This window comes from Ascaphus truei, chromosome 2, assembly GCF_040206685.1.
Source record: "Ascaphus truei isolate aAscTru1 chromosome 2, aAscTru1.hap1, whole genome shotgun sequence".
NCBI lineage: Eukaryota > Metazoa > Chordata > Amphibia > Anura > Ascaphidae > Ascaphus > Ascaphus truei.
This window is the reverse complement of record NC_134484.1, coordinates 116,926,297-116,948,852: the sequence shown is the minus strand read 5'-3', so window position 1 is coordinate 116,948,852 and position 22,556 is coordinate 116,926,297. Positions and strand designations below refer to the sequence as shown.

General features: G+C 40.6%; 1 protein-coding gene across 10 annotated transcripts in view; it reads right to left on the bottom strand.

The window, feature by feature from the left end:
• Window positions 1-22,556, bottom strand: part of ST18 (ST18 C2H2C-type zinc finger transcription factor) — a 235,555-nt gene that overhangs the window by 84,594 nt on the left and 128,405 nt on the right. For 9 of the 10 annotated variants that reach the window (XM_075584429.1, XM_075584458.1, XM_075584439.1 and 6 more), the window contains 2 exons: window positions 19,826-19,960; window positions 1,253-1,343 (listed from right to left, as the gene is read on the bottom strand). In XM_075584429.1, coding sequence (XP_075440544.1) covers window positions 1,253-1,343; window positions 19,826-19,960 — 226 coding nt within the window. The remainder of the gene's footprint in view (window positions 1-1,252; window positions 1,344-19,825; window positions 19,961-22,556) is intronic. The other variant, XM_075584459.1, reaches the window with a different exon arrangement.

Below are 22,556 nucleotides of genomic sequence, written 5' to 3'. Positions count from 1 at the left end.
AAAATCACTAATTGACAGAGGTAGTGACAATTATTTTAACCGCTAAGTTGTTTTTCCTAGAATTGGCAATATTTTGGAGAGGCCCTATTCAAACAAACAAACAAACAAAAAAACAAACAAACAAACAAACAAACTGGTCATGAAGTTGTGAGTGCAATGGCCTTTTCTGTAATTGTATAACATTTTAGCTGTTAAATAACTGCTGCTACATCTGTACATGGTAAAGTGAGTTTGTTTGCTGGATGAATTGATGCAGATTCCCACCGAGGTTCCAACAACAACAAAAATACTGCACAGGGTGAATCACTTTTCTTGATAAATTACAAAAAATTTAAAATAAAAAAATGCAGATCTGGAATATATTGAATAGACTAGTTAGAGTCGTTCTATAGGTGCCAAACGGTGGAATGTATAAACATTTTCGGCCCAGTTTCTGCTTGAGGGAGAATTTGTTTCAGTTTTTTTGGTGTCATATTGATTTTTGAAATATTTAAATTAGCAAAGAGCAGGAATTAAAAAAAAACGATGAGCATACTGTAGAACATACAGTTGCTGTATGTGACAACAATTTAGCCTACTCGGTCAGGTTTCCCTATTTCACATACAGTAAGTATGTTGAGTATCTTACGTTTTTATGTTGTAGTTCCTAGTATGAATTCTATATTAGTAATCTGTGCTCCATCAAAGCATATTTTCATTCATTTAGTGTATTTGCTAGTTCTGTCACATTTATAAGTTCCTAGCAGCTAATACAATGGCAATAGATTTCCCCCCCATTTTCTGCGAGGGAGAATAATTTTGTATAATGCTGTTGTAGTTTCGACACCCTTGACACACCCTTGTGTTTTTCCAGATCATTAATCACTGCTTCCATACCACTTGATCCTCTAAAGTTGTTCCCTATCAGATCATATATAATTTCACTTATAAAGAAATTTAAGAGGATGGGCCCCAGTACTGAATATTATATCACTTCACTGGTCACACTAACTTTTCCAAAGTAAACTCCATTTATCACTGGCAAGCACATGAAGCAAAAGCAACTTAATGTACAAAATGCTCATAATCTTCTCACTGCCACCAGTAAAGCTTAAAGAAGACAAGAGGGTGAAGAGGTTGCATACAATTATAAGAGCATAATAGGGTTAAGCATGTTTATATGTTCCACCAATTGTGTACCTTATTAGTGTTTCTCTAATAAAATTGCATATTTTAAACTACTGTATTTGTGTGTTTGGATATAATTAGATACCTCCTATGTGTGTTGCGGTTACTGTTAACATGACCTCTTCCAGTACATCCTGGTGTTGGACACTTGAGTACATTTTCATGCATGGCCAGGACTAAGAAAAAAGGAAAAAAAGACATGTTCAAAACAAGCATAATTTTATTTCAATCAGCAATTACTGATGTACTGAAAAATATTTAATGATAAAATTGTTAAATATGAAAGATAAATTGAGATATAATTCTTGTTTTCAGGTATATAAATGAAAAACATAAATATATACATACTCTCATGTGGTTTCCTATAGTAACGATGAAACACTTTAGTGTCCTAAACGTCCCCTTATGATCATACTGTATTTTGTGCTGTGCACTTATCAGGGTTTAGGGACATGGAATAACGTAAAGGAAACTCTCCTCTCTCAGCTAATTGGTAGTTCAATGATGAATAATAGCTGTGTGCTAATTGATGATGCAAAAAAACAGGGATAATGTATAAAGCAACTAAAGAAGAAAGCACTCTGTGTGCTGCACTTAGTCAATAAATTGTTTGGTGGAAGTAGGATAAAAAAATTAACTTTTAATTCATAGGAATAAAATAAATGCCAAAGTAGAAATGTAGGTGCAAGTAATAATTAATCAATAGATCAATAAAATATATATATATATATATGTGCAGGGATAAAACTGTGGCAATGATCAGGAACAATAGCTATAGGGAAGGATATACCCCTATCCCTAGTAAGTGAGCTAGACAGTGATAGATTATACAGTAGTATCAATTTTAGCTGCAATGTTCTGTAGTGCTGGCTAGGAGAGACTACTGTATATGGCAACTTTAATGACATTATCTGTATGCTGTAGATCAGTAAGTGAATATGAATCTAATCTGATACTTGCATAACTGGCACAAACCCTGATAACATGATGGGAACAGGGGAGGGGGCAAAGGAGATTTTATCAGTGCTTATTTCAGGCTAACTAATATCTGATATAGAAGAATGTATCCGGCGCCACAGCAATCAGTCAGGCTTGATTCCAACTCCTGTAATAATACAAAGGCTTTATTGAGAAGTTGCACACACTAAAACCGACAGGCTACACCACAATTTACACCTGAGCGCCTGACAGTTTCAGACCTCTTAACTAATATCTGAGTCTGTATACCAAACTGAGTCACAAATTTACCAACGCACTGAGGCTACTAATCTATATTTTGTGGTAATATATGGTGAAATACAACTACACAATTGGGAATACTCCACTTCAGAAGTTATTTAGAGTAACCCAGAAACTATTCAACTAAAGTTTGCAACATTTATCAGCCTGATTAGATATCACTATTACTAATACCTCATCACTAACAGGGATCTTTCCCCCCCCCCCACGCTCTCTGTTCCCATCATGTTATTACTTTTTGTGCTAGTTATGTAAGTATCATATCAGATCCACATTCACTTACCTGATATACAGCACACAGATAATGTAATTCAAGTTGGCTATAGTCTATCCTAGCCAGCACTACATTGCCGCTAAAATATACCATAATCTGCCACTATCTAGCTCACTTGATAGGGATATAACCTTCGATATAGCTATTGTTCCAGATCATTGTCACAATTTTTATCCCTGCACATATATATATATATTTTGATTAATCTATTGATTAATTATTAATTGTACTTACATTTTAACTTTGGCAATTATTTTATACCAATGAATTAAAAGTCAATTGTTTAATCTTATTTCCACCACACAATTTATTGACTGATTGCAGCACATACAGTAGTGTTTTCTTCTTTAGTTGCTTTAGTGACATGAAGCCAAGACCATTGATGAGTATAAGATGACATAAAAATAATTTCTGACAGTAAAACAAAAAAACATTTTTGCGTCTAAAGTCATGTTAAGTAAGGCAGTTAAAGCATCATGTTCCAAGATACTGTACACATGTGCAGCAGCTTGAGATTTGTTACGTTTTTATAGAAGGAGCTAGAGAGGAGTTCATTGACAAGTATATGATTATGGATTATGCATACAGTACTTTTTTTTCTCTTTTCTTAGTGTTAATGAAGTCCTCTAGGTCCGGTGTAAACCTTTACTCATGTGCTATAAATGTACATACTGGTTAACAAGTGTCTTACATTTGACGTACTGTACAGTAGGTATCAGCAGAAAATACATAGACACCACATTTTTCTTTCATTTCAACCATTGAACTTTAGTGCATTATTTTTGTTAAAAAAAAACCAGTCTTCACAAAGTATTGAATTAGCATCAACACCCTACTTTCCTCCTAGAAAAATAAGTATTCCTGTGATACATACTTACTGCTACTCGGCAAATAATATTAAGATTTATAGTCTGAAAAACAAAATGTAACTATGCACACTTGGTTCCACACATTCAAGTCATTTCTACTTTTGAAGCCTTGCAATCACGATACAAACAGATATCACATTGTTGATGCTACTATTTTGTCAAATGGACCTTCCAAAACAAGGTTAAAAGTTAGGTGATTTTTAAACCACATCGTCTTCATGTTTTGATAATATGGGACTTATTCTATAACCGCTGAACCGACTGATTGGGCTATTTTTGAGTAACATTTCCGATTGACGTCAATGGGGAATTTAAAACAGAATATCCTGATTGGTTGCTTTGGCAGATATAAAATACGCCCCCATGGCTTAGTTATCAATGTTCCCAGACTGCAAAACTAGGACAGGCAGTAATAGAATTATTAAATAATACTGAAAAAGACAACAACAAAAAACCTCTCTTTTAAGTAAAATGTACAGTATAGCTGAAATTCAGTGCAGTTGGTAGACAACAATAAATAGCAATAAAAGTACATGACATGTGCACCTGGAGCTTACCATCACTTTGAATAAATAAACACACAATGCTATTTGGATAAGCAAGGCCACAGTTTTATTCAATTATATATATATATATATATATATATATATATATATATATATATATATATATATTACCATCAGTGATCTTGAGCCCACCTGATTGCTGCAGTTTATGATTCCCACTGCTGACAGAATTTTGGAGCAGCAGATGTACTATTGATAATAGGGAACACTCCGCAAACCATATTGCCCCGAAGGGACATTACCCAAGGCATGTCTGCCGTTACAACTCAATTCACTCACAGGTAGTGTTAAGACCTCCATACTGGTCATGCAGTGAAGTGGCTGCAGGCTTATAATGCTTTGGCCAAAGTGTTTAACTAAATGACCCTTAGACTTCGAATATAGTAGGCACGAGCACGCGACGGAGCGCATGGCGTTGCGCGCGCCTGCTGCAGAGGCGATTCGTGGCCTGTGGGATGTGGAGGATAAGACACGACGGGGAGGTGTGTCGGAGGCATGCCCGTGATGTCACGTGGGCGGTTCGCCCTCGTTGACTGAACAGCGCACGTGACCTGGCCGTTGCGTGCCAAAATAAAAAAATGTTGTCTCCCAAAAAAACGGCCGCGCCGTTGCGTTCCATATCGCGCACTCTATGGCTGTCCTCATCGAGGTACGGCCTTTTGTTTGAGGCGCGTGCGCCATCGCGCAGACTATGGATGTTGCCTTACTCATGAGAATACTAACATTGAAGTATTTAACTAGGTATTTTATCACATTTCATGTAGCATTAGCTATTTTTGTCTTTTGTTGTATACATTTGGCCACACTCAGCACTCCTTTTGACACAAATATATATATAAATAAATCCCCTTATAACGCTGTGCTTGGGGTCCAAAGAATCACTTCGCATTCTAAGAGGATCGCGTTAGAAATAATGTACAATTGTATGCATTGTACAATAAAGTATTTAAGACACCAACAATCGTGTTGTAAAGTATTCATAAATACGAAAATTGGGAGCCCCGCTTGCATCGCGTTATAAGCGGATTTGCTTTGTAACGTGTTTGAGCTGTATATATATAGTGTGGTGGGTTCTGGGGTTAGAGCTTGCTGGGATTGTGTGTTTATTCATTTTCATTTTCAACTGGTATCAGTTGGTTGGAGGTTAGTGGCCCTTCATCCTAGGGTTTAAGCTCACCCCGCTCCACTTTTTAAATAGCAGTTTTTTTCATGTTCCTGTGCAGGACAGGTCCACTGAAGCTATTCTCCCTGCAGCAGAGGTAAATGAGAATTTTCACAGGTAATGTTAGGACCTGCATACAGGTCATGCCGTGAAGTGGCTGCAGGCTTCTAACGCTTTGGTCAAAGGGTTAGCTAAATGACCCTTACTCATGAGAATACTAACATTGAAGTATTTAACTATGTATTCTGTCACATTGGATGTAGCATTGGGTATTTTTGTATTTTGCTGTATTCAATGATTCACCCAGCTTAACAGTACAGTACCTCGCAAAGTAAATTCACAAAAATTATGTATTTGCTGAAGTCTGAAGACCAAGAGCTAATGTCAACATTTGTGTAAGCATAAATGTGTAAACCATACTGAAAACCACCAGGCGCGGAAGCTTCAATGAATAACTTCCTTTCAGCATTAGACACAGACATTCTCCTTACAATCCCCAAGAATAAGATCCCCATAATCAAAGATGCAAACTCGTATAAATGATTCTAACTATGAAATCCCTTGACAGGCTTAGGCTAACTGTCTTAAGAGCACTTACAGATGGTGTGGGCTATTTGCGTCATCATACCAGCAACCGTAAAAGAAGATACTGTAAGTATCCAAACTATCTATTGCAACAAGATTCTGACATATTGCTCTAGGGAAGGTAAGTCTGGTTACATTGGTGGATCTTAAAGGAAAGAAATCCTATCATAGATGATTTAAAAACCGCATTGTCTTCATGTTTTGACAATCTGGGTCTGAAGTGACAGATTAGGCCATTTTCGACTAACATTTCCCATTAAAGTCAATTTAAATCACAATATCCCGATCGGCTGCTTTAGCAGATATAAAATACGCCCCCATGGCTTATTTATCAAGGTTCCCAAACTGCAAAACTAGGCAGGCAGCATTAGAATTATTAAATAATACTAAAGACAACAACAAAAACCTCCCTTTCAAGAAAATGTATAGTTGAAATTCAGTGCAGCTGGTAGACATCAATAAATAAATAGCAATAAAAGTACATGACCTGTGCAGGTCCTAGAGCCTACCGTCACTTTGAATTAAAAAAAGACACAATGTTCTTTGGCTTAACAAAGTCACAGTTTAATTAAATTATATTGACAATCATACAGTATGACCAGTGACAAGTGATCATGAGCCCATCTGATTACTACATCTTATGATTCCCACTGCTGCCAGAATTCTGGCGCAGCAGGTGTATTATTGATAATGGGGAACACTCCCAAAACTGAATATCCCCAAAGGGGCATTGCCCAAGGCATGTCAACTATTATAACTCAATTCACCATATAATTGGACCCCAGCCTCGTAATCCAACTTTGCCACAGGCAAGGGCATATAAACCCCTTAGACTTGCCCAAATTGAATACCTCCAATTGACCTTCTTGTCAAATCAGTTCATCAATGCTTGCAGTATTTACGTTTAGGCCAAATAAACCTACGTTACTATACTCTGGTGCCAAATGTTATAGGAACATACCTCATAAATTCTCCAATATTTTAGATGTGGCCTTGTTTCACCTTCACCTAAAAGATATCACTGTTTGGTAATAAGCATTGATAATTCTAAGGAAGAATCACTTCCTTAGGTGAAACTATGAAACTAAATATAGGTAATTTACATTCTCGCAGTATGAAGCTGCATGTTACATGACAAGACCACTGTGCACTACTGTACAAGACCATTGCCTCCAATGTGGGAAAGACATTGTAAGAGGCATGTGAAGACGTACACACAGGAGACAGTTTTGGGGAAATTAAAACATGGCTTTATTCAGTCGTCCCTTTAACAAGGCGAAGCATACAAAAAGAAAGCCTACTCCATTACTCTTTGAGAAAGCCCACACTGGGTGAAACGCGTTAGTGGCGCAGGGGTCTGTCTCCCCTCCTCTTGGTTTTTAATCCATGTTTAAATAAAGAATTTTTATAGCCCAGTCCAGCCTTTTGCAACTTTTTTCTGCACAGTTGTGCCCGCTGATTCACCTCCCCCCTCGGCAAGGGTGATTTTGTCTTGTCTCTGTACACAGCAAGGAGCACACAGACCCGGATGGAAAATGGACTCATGTGAGTACTTTATGACTACTACTTGAAAGTGGGAGCTTCCCCAGGTTCACTGGATCATATAGTTGCTGGATTTATATAAGGGGTCTGGGTGGGTCTTAGGACATCCCCCAGACAACCCTTTTTATCCTTGCCAGACCGTGTTCCAACTAGGGGTTAATTCACATAGCTCCACACAGCTTTTCATTACAATAAGTGATCCGGATGCAGTAATTTATTTCCACAAGTGGGTTAAATGCTCTGCAGCACTAGTTAATTGAGGGACTCCACCTCAATACTCCATTTTGGAGACTAAATAAACAGTACATGCCCTAACTATCTGACTGGCTGGATAGGCCAGTTCCCAGTCCAAAACACATAACATGCTATCAGGGAAAAATGTATATGAAAGTCTTACAGTATCTTAGTATGCCGGTTCGGCATCTCCAGTTTCTCCAGGCAAACTTCAGATGTAGGAGTTGAAGTCCTGCTGCTCCATTGAGGGCCCAGCCTCAGGCAGATTCCTGAGTCCACTTTGTCCAGGAATATACAGTAGGTCTGTTCTCTGGGTGTCTTAATATCAGCACAGCCTTTGTGTCCAAGACATCTCCTCTGTCAGCACAGTTGTGACTGTGCTAAGGAGTCTCTCTGGGACTGTATCCAGCAGGAGGTTTTTTCCTCTTCTTTGATTACCCAGGTGGAGCTGGTTAATTGACTAGCTGCAATTAACCAGCTCTCCACTGGATTTATCAGACCACTAGAGGCTTATTTTAATCAAGAATACGCCCCTGTTACAGACTTATTAGGAGGTTCATGAATTTACCTTATCCCAAACCACTTTCCCACACACTGCTAAGAAACAATAGGTTCAAACAATGAGATCTGAAGTCTGAAGATCTGAAGATTTTAGTGTCAATCTGACATTACTAAAGACAAACCAAAACACTGCAGCAAGCCCCAAAAGAAGTAATCACCTGTGGACCAAACCAAGATTGGCCAAAAATCTAAGCAACTGGAAGACTTCCAGTTATGATACATGAGTGAAACAGGACATTTTAAATGCGGGAAACCGTTTAGCTATGCATTTTGTAACCATTACCCCCACGATCCAATCTGCAAACCAAAAAGAACAGAAAACAAACAAAATGTGCTCCTTAGACAATTTATAGCATACTTAAATCTTGAAAATGGCGAAACCTTGTGTAAAATAAATAAATAAATATGCACCACATAACGGCTTTTTTTATACAAGCATTTAGATTAAGCAGGTGCTCCAGTCTTCTAGAAAACAGAACTACAGACGTAGCAGCTGTAAGTGCTTCTGCTAGAAGGACATACACAATCCACCAGCGGGACCAAATGCCATTGTAAATGCATTATCAGCATGTGAAAAAGGATTGGGGCTAATGTGAAATTGATGGGGTTACTGTAGCTCACCTGCTACATTGTATAGCAAGTAGCGCAAAATAGTGCTAAACTTATCTTACAACACCGTTTTTCCCTTATTTTACCCCAGTGCAATCAACAGTAACCATAAAACATTACAAACAGTAGTAAAACATGATTAGACTTTGCAGATCTTTCTTAATAATTGAGGGGTGAAGCAGTGGGATGGGTCAGGCTTACCAAGCATGCCCCCTTTTTTGTCTGGCACGCTGTGGGTGACTACCTTCCCTTGTGACACTTGTTTAGTTCACCCTAGTTTTGTGCACAGAATGGCCCACCGGCTAGACCAGCAATACACCTTTCACTCTAGACCAGTCTCTTGAGGTCAGCTCACCATCCTGTATTTAATGATCAGCCTAGTGGTCAGAATCAGGTGGGAGAGCTTTCAACTTTGCCGGGCTTTTCTTTGATTGTCACTAATGGGCAGAAAGTGACACTGCCGAGTCAGTGTAAGGGTTCCGGTCCAGGATTCACATATGTGGAAATGCTGCTATAACCCGGTGCAGGATTGCTCTCCCAATCCTCGTGGTAAGTGGTAAAGATGTAGGTCATCAGGAAGCGTAAAAATATGTGGAAACAGAACAATAGAATGATGGGGCAATATTGTAATACAACAGTGACAAAAATGTAGTGTCAGGTCTATCTACAAAGTTCGGTTTTATTTATATCAAGGTCCTTTGAAGTCTGCATCCTTATGGTAAAGATTGACTTTCTGATCGCTCTGTGGCTATACAGCACCCAAAGATACCTTTACGTGCTCCACATCTTCTCACGTTTGTGAGTACTTTGTAGATAGACCTGACACTACATTTTTGTCACTGTTGTATTACAATATTGCACCATCATTCTATTGTTCTGTTTCCACATATTTTTGCGTATCCTCTGCCATGCTCTGCCCTCTGTAATTTTTATTGCTCTGGACTACAGACTTGCATTGTAACGTAAAATTCATTCAGACCCTCTTTAGCTTACATCAGCATCACCCTAATGGTGGCAGGTTTGCCTTTTCCTGTCATTTGCTGCTGTTTGCGCACTGCATCTGCCAACACCCAATCTGGAAACACTTCAGCTTCTTGCTAAGTAATGACTTCACCACCCCCTCAAATTTGGAATACTGTTACTTTGCTCTCCCTTATTTATCACCGCTCTCTCACTTGTACTTTTGCCTCTATCTCTAACTACCAGTATCTCTCCCTAAGCATGCCTTCCTAATTTTGCACTCTCTATTGACATCCCCCCAGTGAGCAGAATTACTCAGTCCACAAGTTGGAATTCCTCTCCCTCAAGTGGGCAATCGTGGACAAACCCAAGGACTACAATTACGGTACCATCTTACCATTTTCGAGGTACGGACGGACAACAATCCATTAACCCTGGGGTGCGCAAACTTCTCGAGCTGCGCCCCTGCCCGAGAGCGGCAGCGTTTGCATCCCCCACTCCCAATGACTCGGCGTCAAATGATGTCGTGGGTCATGTGACGTTACGTCATCCCACCGCGTTATTTGATGCCGTGTTGCCATGGCGTCGTGTCGCCAAAGACCCGCAGAGAGCAGGTAAGTGAGTTACAGAGGCCTCACGCCTCCCCCGGCATTTCATTTAAATGCTGTGGGAAAGAGCGCAGGGCCTCTTTAACCGCCTGCGCCCCCCTACAAATTCTCCGGCCCCCCCTTCCCCCTGGGGGGCACGCCCCCAGTTTGCGCACCGTTGCGTTAACCTACATATTAACATCCGCCAAGCTGGATGCCACCAGCCACAGATGGCTTGCGGCTCTATCAAACTATAAGTTCACCCTGAAGTACAAACCAGGCCCCTGAACATCGGGGCTTGTCCTGAAGATGTCCTAAATGCCACTCCGGACGATGACTTCTGGGTGGAGATCCCTGGACCAGGGATGTGAGCTATGTGCAACACTGCAGCTATCGTGAGAGATGAAGTGGCCTTCTCCGAACTAAAGGTGGCGCATTCCTTGGAATGCCAATCCAAGGCTATCCCCGCCGCATACTGTGTTCCAGAAAGAATCAACTTCACTCCGGACAAGATCATCGCCTAGAAGGAGTTGGTACAATATTAAATAAGGGATCCAGTGGCTGGAGCCGTCCGCCAAGCCGTCCAGCAAAAGAAACCCGTACTGATCAAATGTGCTCTTAGTGACACGGTCGCGATACTAATGAGAGAAATAGATAAATTCCAGATGTATAACGGTCTACTCTATCAGGTGGTGCAATACCATAACAACCCAGATAGAAGACAACAGGTTTTGCCCAGGAACCTACAATATATGGTCCTGAAAGCCTTGCATGATGAACATGGTCATCTCGGCGTAGAGAAGAACTTTGGACTGATACGAGACCGGTTCTTTTGGCCACGGATGCGAGAGTCAGTGGAGCAACACTCACGTGATGCTCATGATGCATCCTGCGCAAGACCCATCCTACCAGAGCCGCACTAATGGCTCATCTGAAAAGCTAGGGCCCCATGGATCTTGTGTGCATGGATTTCCTGTACATTGAGCCCAACACTCGGGGCTTCGGTAACATGTTGGCCATCACGGACCATTATACACGCTATGCCCAAGCCTTCCAAACTATGGACCAGAAGGCCATGATGATGGCCAAATAATTATGGGAAAAGTACTTGGTGTTTCACCAGGGGGAGAGTATAGCAGGGTCTTTCCCCCAGCTCCCCGGTCCCCAGCTTACTTCCGCTACAGCGGGAGACCAGTCAGGGAGGTTACGGTGGCGGCTTGAGAGGCGAGCCGGTCGCCGGAAGCTTCACGGCACACCCGGCTAGCGGGGGTGGCCATCTCGGATTGCTCGCGCATGCGCAGAGCAGCAGTAGCGGCATCCATTAGAGAAATAGGCTCCTCATGGGGAACTACAACCCCCAGCAGCCCCAGGGACTGCAGTCACATGCAGGGCAACAGCCAATAGGGCTGCAGCTTCCCCTGCAGGGGGATATAGATACATTTTGCATGCTGCAGCCATGCCAGTCAGAGCTGGGACACCAGAAGTGTAGGGTGTGCTTGTACAGGATGTCAGTGACCCCAGCACTAGGCCAGAGACCCGGTTAGGCCCCAGCTAGGCCCGGACTCACTACAGCTTGTGGTTGCTGCAGGGACAGGCCCATCAGTTAGGGATACTGCCCCTGCAGATCCAGCATAGGGACACAGCCAGGACACGGCTGCATCCTGGCCTATGTTGGTCTTGGACCAGACCAGCAGCTATCTATAAGAGACTGTCTGCAGCGTGGGACCCTCCTGCTCGATACCACCCAACGTGGAGACGGACCCATCGCTGACCAAAACTGTCGCTGGATCAGTGGATCCTTTCTTCTTTCATGGCGTTACTGGGTGTGGGACCACCCGGCAAGTAACTCACCTTACCAAGTGTACCAACTATACACCTTAGTGAGGCAGTGCTGTCGCATACACTGGGATGGGTGTCTTCTTGTGGACACCAGTGTGATTCTGTGCCCAAGGGCCCTAGGTACCTTTGGGACTGCGTAACGAGTGCGGGACACCAAGGGTGTTGTAGATATGGTCTTGCGTGACCGGGTGGTTGTGGTTACATACATATATATATATTCATTATTTCCTAAATGCAGTAAATTGCTACTTTTACCATTGCGTGTGTTTATTGCATAGGGTCCTGTAACAAGGTTATCCCACACAGTAGGATCCTGTACAGATGGAGATGCTACCAAGAAACGATTCAGCAGCGCATACTCATTCTCATTCTTTGTCATTCTCTCTCTTTCTCTCTCATTCTCTCTCTCTCTCTCATTCTGTCTCATTCTCTCTCTCTTTCTCATTCTCTCTCTCTTTCTCATTCTCATTCTCTCTCTCATTCTCTCTCTCTCTCTCTCTCTCTCATTTTCATTCTCTCTCTCATTCTCTCTCTCATTCTCTCTCTCATTCTCATTCTCTCATTCTCTCTCTCATTCTTTCTCTCTCTCTCATTCTCTCTCTCTCTCTCTCTCTCTCTCTCTCTCTCTCTCTCTCTCTCTCTCTCTCTCTCTCTCTCTCTCTCTCTCTCTCTCTCTCATTCTCTCTCATTCTCTCCCTCTCTCATTCTCTCTCTGATTCTCATTCTCTCTCTCATTCTCATTCTCTCTCTCATTCTCTCACTCTCTCATTCTCTCTCTCTCTCTCTCTCCATATTCCCCCCCTCCAACCTCAGATAGGGTCTCCTAATTCCCCCATCCAACCTCAGATAGGGTCTCCTAGGGAATCTAATGCTCAGGCTACATGTCTTTGTGTGGCGCATACCTGCTGGCAACAGGGGGCCCTGAGTCTCCCACGATTACATGGGGGAGAACAGGACAGGCTTCTAGGGTTGTGCCTCCGTCTCTTCTACTGGTGCAGCGCCACCATCTCCTGCAGCCCCCAGCTTTATGGGGCGAAGTACCTACAAGAGAGTTCTCCTTCCCCTCCTCCCGATACACTTCACTCTCAGGCAGGATTATTGGTAAAAGTGAAAAGTGAAAGGTCTTTATTGGTCTCTTCTCTATTCAGAAGCCAGATCACACTGCAGGCTGTCTTCCTTCAGGATGTATAACAATTGAAGTGATAAAGGCGCTCAACGCTTGATCCCTTGTATAATTGTATTGACAAGTGAATAATAACGGACATGAGGGTATGTGACAAAATTGAAGTAAAGTCCCCAGAAGAGCCAATGATCCCTGAAGGGCAAGAAATGGGTCAGGATGAACTAACCTAAGTCAAGCCCACAATAATGCATAATATTCACAAATCCCCTTTATCAATGTTCTGTAAAGGCGTGCAGCCTGGTAAGGAGATGCTGGTCTCAGAATGCAAATCAAACAAGCAGAAAAAACCGGCGCACCGCCAAAGTGGGCCCCAAGCCAAGAGAATATAAAAAGTCTTCTTTATTGATCCATCTAAAAGTGGAGGTTTAACACCCTCCTACGCGTTTCCTTGATAAAGTGTATGTTTACACGAAACGCGTATGAGGGTGTTAAACCTCCACTTTTAGATGGATCAATAAAGAAGACTTTTTATATTATCTTGGCTTGGCACCCACTTTGGCGGTGCGCCGGTTTTTTCTCCTAGTTTGATTTTCCTTTAGGATGTCCCTGACCTCACTCCCAGCCTAGGGCACCAAGAGTGGGTCCAGCTCTTCACCTACCCTCTAGGCAGGGTAGGAGGTATGGGGTGCACACTCTCACTCCCTGCAGGGAGGCCTCAAGCCTGCCAGTCCTGGCACTCTGGGGACAGACTCTCTAAATAGGAAGTGGCAATACACTAAGTAGCTCCAACTGGCACCGCCCCTGTGTCTTCTGATTGGACAAAGAGCCTGATGACCTGCCTTCACGGACTCACTGTACTGCCTGAAGTGGGGAAAACCCATGATTGTTCCTGGCAAACCTGCCCTTATGCAAAGTTTACCGCCAGGAAGAGGGCAGACCTATAGCCCAAACCACGCAGGGCTACACTTAAAAACATTGTCTCTTGGAATGTTATCTGTGCTTGTCCCTCCTCCATGTGTAGATGCAATTTATGGCTAGAGGTGGTAAATAGTCCCTGAATGTTAGTGATATAAGAGTGAGTGTGTGTGTATGTATGTAAATATAAATGAATGAAGAGCCCACAGTGTATGCAGCGCTTTACAAAAGGTGTGTGTGGAGTTGGAGTGTATATTTATGGTGTGGGTAGGTGTGGAAATGTGAGAGAGTGTTGCATTACTAAAAGTGTATGTAGATACTATGTTGTCCCTATTGGTATATAGGGATGGAATAACATGTATGTGTATGAAACAGCTGTATATATATACATATATATATATATATATATGCAAATACAACTGTATGCTCATCTGCATGTCTTAGGCAGGTCTGCAACCCCGCCTTTCCCCATTATCACCCAGCATACAGCACTTCCACTGCAGCAAGGGATTCTGGAAATGACATGCAAATGAGCACACAGTGTCACTTTTTGCCTCAAAAACCATTTTTAACGTGGTTCCCTATAGACCATGCAGCAAGCTTAAGCCTATAGGGAACCATGTTAAAAATGGTTTTTGAGGCAAAAAGTGACACTGTGTGCTCATTTGCATGTCATTTCCCAGAATCCCTTGCTGCAGTGGAAGTGCTGTATGCTGGGTGATAATGGGGAAAGGCGAGGTTGCAGACCTGCCTAAGACATGCAGATGAGCATACAGTTGTATTTGCATATTTGCTTTCCTGTGGAGGGTTTTTGTCACTTTTTTTACTCACCATAACGTAACTCAGTATTATGGTATATATATATATATATATATATATATATATATATATATATATATATATATATATTTACCTTGTAGAATAAATGAATTCTTCAGTATTAGGTGAAACGTTTTTTATTTGGACTAACAATTTATGTCACAGGACAAGCTTTTGAGAGTTCTCCTATCTTCTTCAGGTCTGCAATACTGACATACAAAGGAATCTATGACTAAAATAGTGTAGAAAAAAAAAAAAAAAAACAGATATGTACTGTAGTTAAGGTAGGGTGTTAAAAGTGTTTGAAGCCAGGGGAGGGTGACAAGGAAATATATGGAGGGGGAGGGATGCTTGGGGGGGAGGGGAGAAAGTGTGGATAAGAATAGAGACAAGCAGGATAATTACAAACAATTATGGGTGTGAGAAAACCCATATCCGCATTAAGTCCTTTGGTTTTGGTGTCAAAGATCGCAACTGGACTAACACGGCTATTTCCATTTTGTATACATATATAGTGGCTGTTGGGTTCAGGGCTTGCAGGGATTGTGTGTGTGTAGCATATGCAGTGTTTCTAGTAAGTCTGAGTAGATATTGGAAGTAGAGGAAGCACGCAGGAGCCTTACTGTATGTTGAGTTCAAAAAAGGTTCTATTGTATTAATGCATCAGAGCAAGCATACATTAGTAACGTTTCTGAACAACCCTGTCCTATCTTCAGACCTTACACCTGGTGGTCTGAAGAAAGGACAGGGTTGTCCAGAAATGTTACTATATGTATGCCTGCTCTGATGATTTAATACAATAGAAGTTTGTTTGAACTCAACATAAGGCTCCTGTGGGCTTTCTCTACTTATAATTTCTACTCAGACTTACGTGGATCCAGCTTTGAGATGCTGGGGTCAAAAGAGGGTGAGCACCAAGGAGAAAAACATTATTAAAATATTTTTTAAAGCAATAGTGTGCCACTCTCACATACTCCCTTTCATAGTGTTTCTAGTAAACTATTGCTTTAAAGTTCTGTATAGTTGCTGTTCTGCCAACAACATGCTTTCAGGATTGTTTCTTATTAGCACTATCTGGTTAAGATTCAAAGAGGATTGCCCAAGAGTTTGCCCTAAGTTTACTTCCAAACTTCCATCTCAGCTACCAGCATCAGTCTGGAGAATAGATTCAGGAACTTTCTATGATGACCCCCAGTGGCGTAACTACCATCCCGCTAAACCCCACAATGTGTGGGGGGGGGAGGGGCCAGAGAGCACAGGGGGGACCCTGCCAACTGGCACTGGAATTGGGGCTCAAGGACGGGCTCGAGTTCCTCGCCAGCTGCTGCTGCTTCTCTCTGCTTGATGCAAGGACAGGGCCTTCACTGCTCACAGACAATCCCAACTCACCCTGCCTTTCTCCCTGCCCCAGACTGCAGCAGCTCACCGGACTGAAGCATGCCTATTTCCCTCTCCACCAAAATAAAAAAGAGTGTGTGACTGTTGTGATTATGTGTGTGGTCTGAGTGTGTGTATGTGTGTGGTGATTGAGTATGGGTTGAGAGGTTGAGTGTGAGTTTGTGAGGGAGTAATTGTGTGCGTGAGAAGAAGTGTGTGTGTGGGAGGAATTGTGTGTGAGGGAGGAATTGTGTGTGTGTTGGGGGAATGGAATTGAATAAGGAACGGGGTTGTGTGACGGAGAGAGGAGGGGAGAAGAGTGAGGGGGGGGAGACTAGAAATGGAGTGGGCACGGGGGAGAGAAGGTGACAGTAAGGGGGTGAGTTTGAGGATTAGAGTGGGGACTATGAGGATAGAGGGGGGCAGTGAGAGGCTCAGAGCAAGGTGTGTGAGAAGAGGGGGGGGGGAGGTGCTCGCAAGGCCTCTGACATGGAGACCCCAGTAGAAACAACATTTATTTTGTGATTTAAAAATCTTTGCAGGGGGCCCAAAAGCTGTAGTTACACCACTGATGACCCAACAGAGGCTTCCCTGTGGCATCTCTGTGAAAGAGGAGCACAGCAGGACTGCTTCACTGGAACGCAATGAGAGATGAGGCATTTCACATGTGACCACCCCGTTTCTTGCCGGATGAGATTCCCTTAATAGAACTTAACCTTAGCCTCCCTTGTGAACTGGTGGGGGCAAGGCTGCCTGTCATGCTGCACCAACCTTAGTGCAGGTGCTTTCTTTACTGGTGTTAGCAAAGCACTCACCTCTGTGTTCTGTCTTGTTTTTAAAGATCTTAGATCATAAAAAACTGCACATATCTTTTTATGGAAAATAAATCAGCGCATTAGACTTTTAAGATTTGTTTTAAGTTTTATTGCACTTATTAAACTGATTTATAAACATAAGGAGATTCAAATGCACTGCTTTGTAATGTGTTGTAGGTTTATCTGGCTTTGTAAGGAGTTTACACTGATAGATTATATACCCACCTCCCAATATGGAGATGCTTTTCATTTTTGTAAACACGTGTTCCTTCATTATTTGTACTTTACATTTTTTTTCTATATTGCTTGTGTTGTCCTTTACATATTTGGATTGGATTACTGTATTTGTTAGTGTATGGGAAGATCACAAACATATACCAGGAAAGAACTAATCAGCCCTTAAAATACAAGGGAGCAGATTTGGAACTGCCCTACGACTCTGAAGTTGTTGTGCAAAAGTCATTTTTGGGAGTAAAACTTGGTTTTGCACTAGATGCAATTTAGAGCTGGATTTAGAGGTCTTAAAAAACAGGAGAAAATTAGTTTTACTCCTGATGGGCAAAAATTACCCTACGAGCTTCTAAGAAAAGTAGTGACCAATGCAAATTATGTTTACTAGTCGGAAAGTGGGCTTAGTTTTGTTAAATTGCAAATCTTAAAATGACCCCAGATTACGAGGAGCTACAGTACCATAAATTTACAACAGGTCATAATATTTGAACATTCTGCTCTTATTTAGATTACTGTTTATTTATATAACTATTTTGCAGGTTGTGAGGGATGTACTAACATTCACGGCAGTTATTGATTTAGCTAAACATGGCAACTTTCCTGTTACTGGAGTAAATTATATTACAGTCTCATATTTATAAGATTATGACTACAAAACAAATACTCCATAGGGCTCAAGATCGAAGACCGCGTGATCTCATAGCCTTCCCTTAAACAATAGCTTTTGGTAGTAATAAAGTACAGAAGATAGAACATCCACAAGAAGTCTTCAGAAAAGCATTTTTTCGTTATCTCACAACATAAACATACAACATAATGTGAGTGGGAGAACAAATGATAGCAATGCTTTCTCATTATGCTTTTTATGGAGCTATACTTAGATTTACTGTAGCACTATCAGTATGTAAAGGGTAGTAAGAGTGTAGAGTTAGCCATGCTTCCTCTGACAAAGCAAAATGACGTTACAAAACTCATAAGAAGAAAGCATTGCTGGAAGCCTGTTCTTCCACTCAACTACTATAAATCATATTTTTATTTTTTGCTATTATAAAGAAAAAATATTTTATGACGACTACTTTTGGCTGCTCTATCTACTTTATGACTATAAGATTCTGATTATCATTCTTTTGTTCTGTTTTGTCCCAGTTTTGCAGTTGAGAGATTGTTTTTTAAATAACCTGGTGTATTTTTAATACGCGGTAAAATGTTATTACATGTATTTTTAAGCAATTTTTTTAATAACCTCTGTCAAAAAACTTTTCATTTGGTTTCAAATAGACTTACATTATTTGCTATATACTTTTATGAGTTAAAAAATATTTTCTCAAGCAAAATAGCAAAGGCAAGGTTTTCTATCTGTAATGTAACAAGGTCAGATGTAACCTAACGGGAAAAAAAGCAGGAAAAGGGATAAGAACTTTCTATTTGAGATATGCTTTTGCGCTATCCAAATGCTAGATTGTTTTAAGCAAAACCAAAACGTTAGGTTTCCTGGTTAAATACCCTTTGGAGGTAATATCCACTATTGTCCATTAACAACTTTCTCACATTTACCCTGTTGGTCAAATTGGTATCATCAGAGAAAAAAACCTGCTTTTTTTTCTCAAGCCATTTAAATTTTTTTTTTTTTTTTAGCAATAAACTAAAACTAACATGTTGTTCAGCTGTCTTAACTTTGACTGAGACTTTTCTTTAGAATTAAAACCAAAGTAGTAACATTTGGCAGTAGCCAAAGGTGTTCCTGCTATCCTGATACTGGACTTTGTAAGATATGTATAAGGAAACCTATCTACTGTACCAACATACTGTGTTTACCCTGCTCCCAGTGCCTCATCCACAATTCCATTTACTTCTTCCTCCAACTGGATGAAACCAACAGTACGCAAGTTTCACACATTTTCCTCCCACCGGCATTCCCCCTTTATCCCTTTAGCTTCCAAACTACTAGAACTGCTCGTATAAAACCGCATGCTAGACCTTCTTTTGATAACTCACTCACAGACACACTGTAGTCGGAATTCCATCCAATCCATTCTGCCCACTGAGACTCCCCTAGCAAAAGTAATCAATTACATTTTAACAGTGATATCCAAGGAGCACGTCTTATTACTTATTCTTGTGACACTGTAGATGATGCTCATCTCCTCCATACTCTCCAATCTATTGGTGTCTGTAACACAGCTCTCTCTTGGTTCATTTTCTATCTAACCATTCCAGAATCTCATTGTTTGTTATGCAGACTAATGTAACTAACATAATTATATTTATTGATGTTGAGAATAGGGTTATATCCATTACAAATATGATAATAATTTATCACAGGCACTATTTGAGGTGAATATAAGACTTACTTTCTAGAGGCACTCTGACTTTATGAGGACACCCGGAAAGACTGCGATGGTGTGGGTACAATCCAGTGACATGCCCTGCGCCATCACATCCTGGAATAGGGCATTTGGTCTCTCTTTTTTCAGGACGTGGTGAATCTGCGAGGAAATGAGAACAAGTGGTTGCAAGTACTACTACTTTTTATGAGTACGTTCACTCTCTAGACCCTGTGTTTTGGTTTTGACTCTACATTTTTGGTTTTGGTTTTGCCTAAATTCTCTTAGCTTTGATTCTGGTTTAGAATTTTGCTGTAATATTTTAATTTAATAATGCTTTATATAAAAAATTAAATTTACATTAAATACAACGATATTACATATATTATTCTTTGTATAAACCTAAAGCCAAAAGTTCTACAAATACAAGTGTGTGTGTGTATGTGTGTACTGTATGTGTTTATATATATATACATACAGTGTGGGAAGGTAACTTAGGCTGGACTTCAATGCAAAGAAATGTGCCCAGATGATAGAGTAGGCAAGTATGGTTACAGGATCAATGGATGGGAACCTTGTGAATTAAATCAATAGGAGAATGAAGATTGGATGGAGTGCCTTTATAAGAAACAACACTCAATAGAGCCTACCAAAATACACAGTCAAACATACACAGGAATAAACTGTTTTTAAATTGGGGACAAAGTACACCGTGATGGACAGTGATTTTGGCTACCTAAGATGGTCCACTTGACTGGTACCTCAGTTGCCATCATAAAGTATGATTTAAGTATAATTGAACTATTAATGTATAACCCGGCTAGCTCATCCACCTCCCTTTAATCACTTTCCCAGTCACCTATGTGAAGGAACTTCTCAAGGAGAGAAAGATGCGTCGCACAGCACAAAAATAGATGAAGGCTGATGTGGGATAAAAATAAGCTAGTCCAGTCAGCCCCACCACCCTCTTCCCAACCCTCCCTGTCACCAAAAACAAATGAAATGGGAATTGTGCACAGTTAAGGAGGGAAATTCCCACCTCAAACACAGACAGAACAGGCTGAGCTGTGATCTGGATTGTTCCAAACCATGTGATTTAAGGACCCAAATTTGGTCCCCCTCCCACGCCAGTATTTGCCAATCTATACTAATCGTTTTCTTCTAGGATTTTATGATTTCAAGATTTTAAAGCTTCAAGTCTGTCTTTTTTTTTAATGCATCTTTTTTGCATCAAGTAAAAAAAAATGAATCTCTTCAAGTAAAAAAAAAAAAAAAAAGTGGAAACCCTTGTCCAATTCTTCAAGTACATGGCAGCTTGAGGCTAAAGATTCAGTACTGTATATCGTAAAGTAGAAAATACATTCCACCATGTCTGACCAAAAGTTCTCTTATAGTTATATTGAAAATCGTATAATATTGAAAATGTTTATAATGCGAATGAACATTCCTTTTTAGAATAGGTCCCTGATTGTAAAATACTGTATTCTCAGCAAGTAGCCAGTTAATGCTATTTGACATTTTAAAAGAAGCAGCAGCAGCTTGTGATAAGAACAACAATGTTACAGTATATGAAGATATTGTTAAACAGATTACATTTGTTATAACATCACCGATCTTCCATGATGTAATTATTAAGGAATCTCTCTGTATTATCGCAATTTTTCTCAGAACATGGGAAATGATTTTTGGTCACCAAAGCACCATATGGCTCCGGTTTGAAGGGACTCACTTTAGAAGTGCTTTGCAATACCTGTATGAATGGAGATAGAAAATCTGTATGTTTATCTACATGTTTTCCACAGGTTCCCAAATTTGCTGTATTCACCCCATTGTTGTCACATCGTACAGGGGTTAAGGCAGCAATACTACATCCCCCGTTTTTTCTTCTCTTTATATGTAAAGCATGTAACAATGTATAATTCTTAACTAAGCTGGCAATCGTTTGGTGCTCCTGTTATACATCTGTAAAGTTCCTGATTGTGTGCCTAACGAAATGGCCACCTTCTAACTTTGTTCTACAGTCTGTGAAATGCTGCAGCTTATACAGTATATAACATAACATTACTAAGTGTAACACATTATAGTTACAGCTTTCAGAGTAATAGGCAGCCTGCTGTTAGGTAAACAGCAACAGATCTGTTTGTGATGCATTGTTGTCAAAAGGCAGAGCTCAAAAAGGTGTGCGTCAGAGCCTGTTTCAAAAGAAGTAGTGGATATGACTTTCTAAATGGTTGCTATAGCAACCAAAGGATGATCAGTACATTACACAAATCATTTAAAATGGCAATAGGAGTTAAAAAAAATACAGACAGTATTACCTAATACTACAGAACTAGTTTATTTATATATAATACAAATAAACATAGAGAATTGTTCATGTTTTTCTGCTTTAAGTTGTAGACAATGATTCTGGGTAGTGGCATGATAATGAGCACCCAGCCATGTTGTTATGTTTAGCTTCCTATCCATATTTGTGTGGATTCCTTGGAGCTTTTACCTGCAGCATTACACAGTTTATCCCTGTAAAGGGCAGAATCAGGTAACCCACTTAATAGCTGTTTCTGACTCATCAGTTTCAGTTTGTCCATGAACTCTGCCTGCCTTCATGGCCACTATGACTTCCAAAGGGTTAATACATAGGTCTAAGCAAAAAAAATTGGGCTACTGCAGGGTATTTACTTTGACTTCCTATAGTGCTAAAGCTAAAGCAATATAAGAAACCAAAAGTGGGCAATTTCAGCACCCTACACAAGATCCA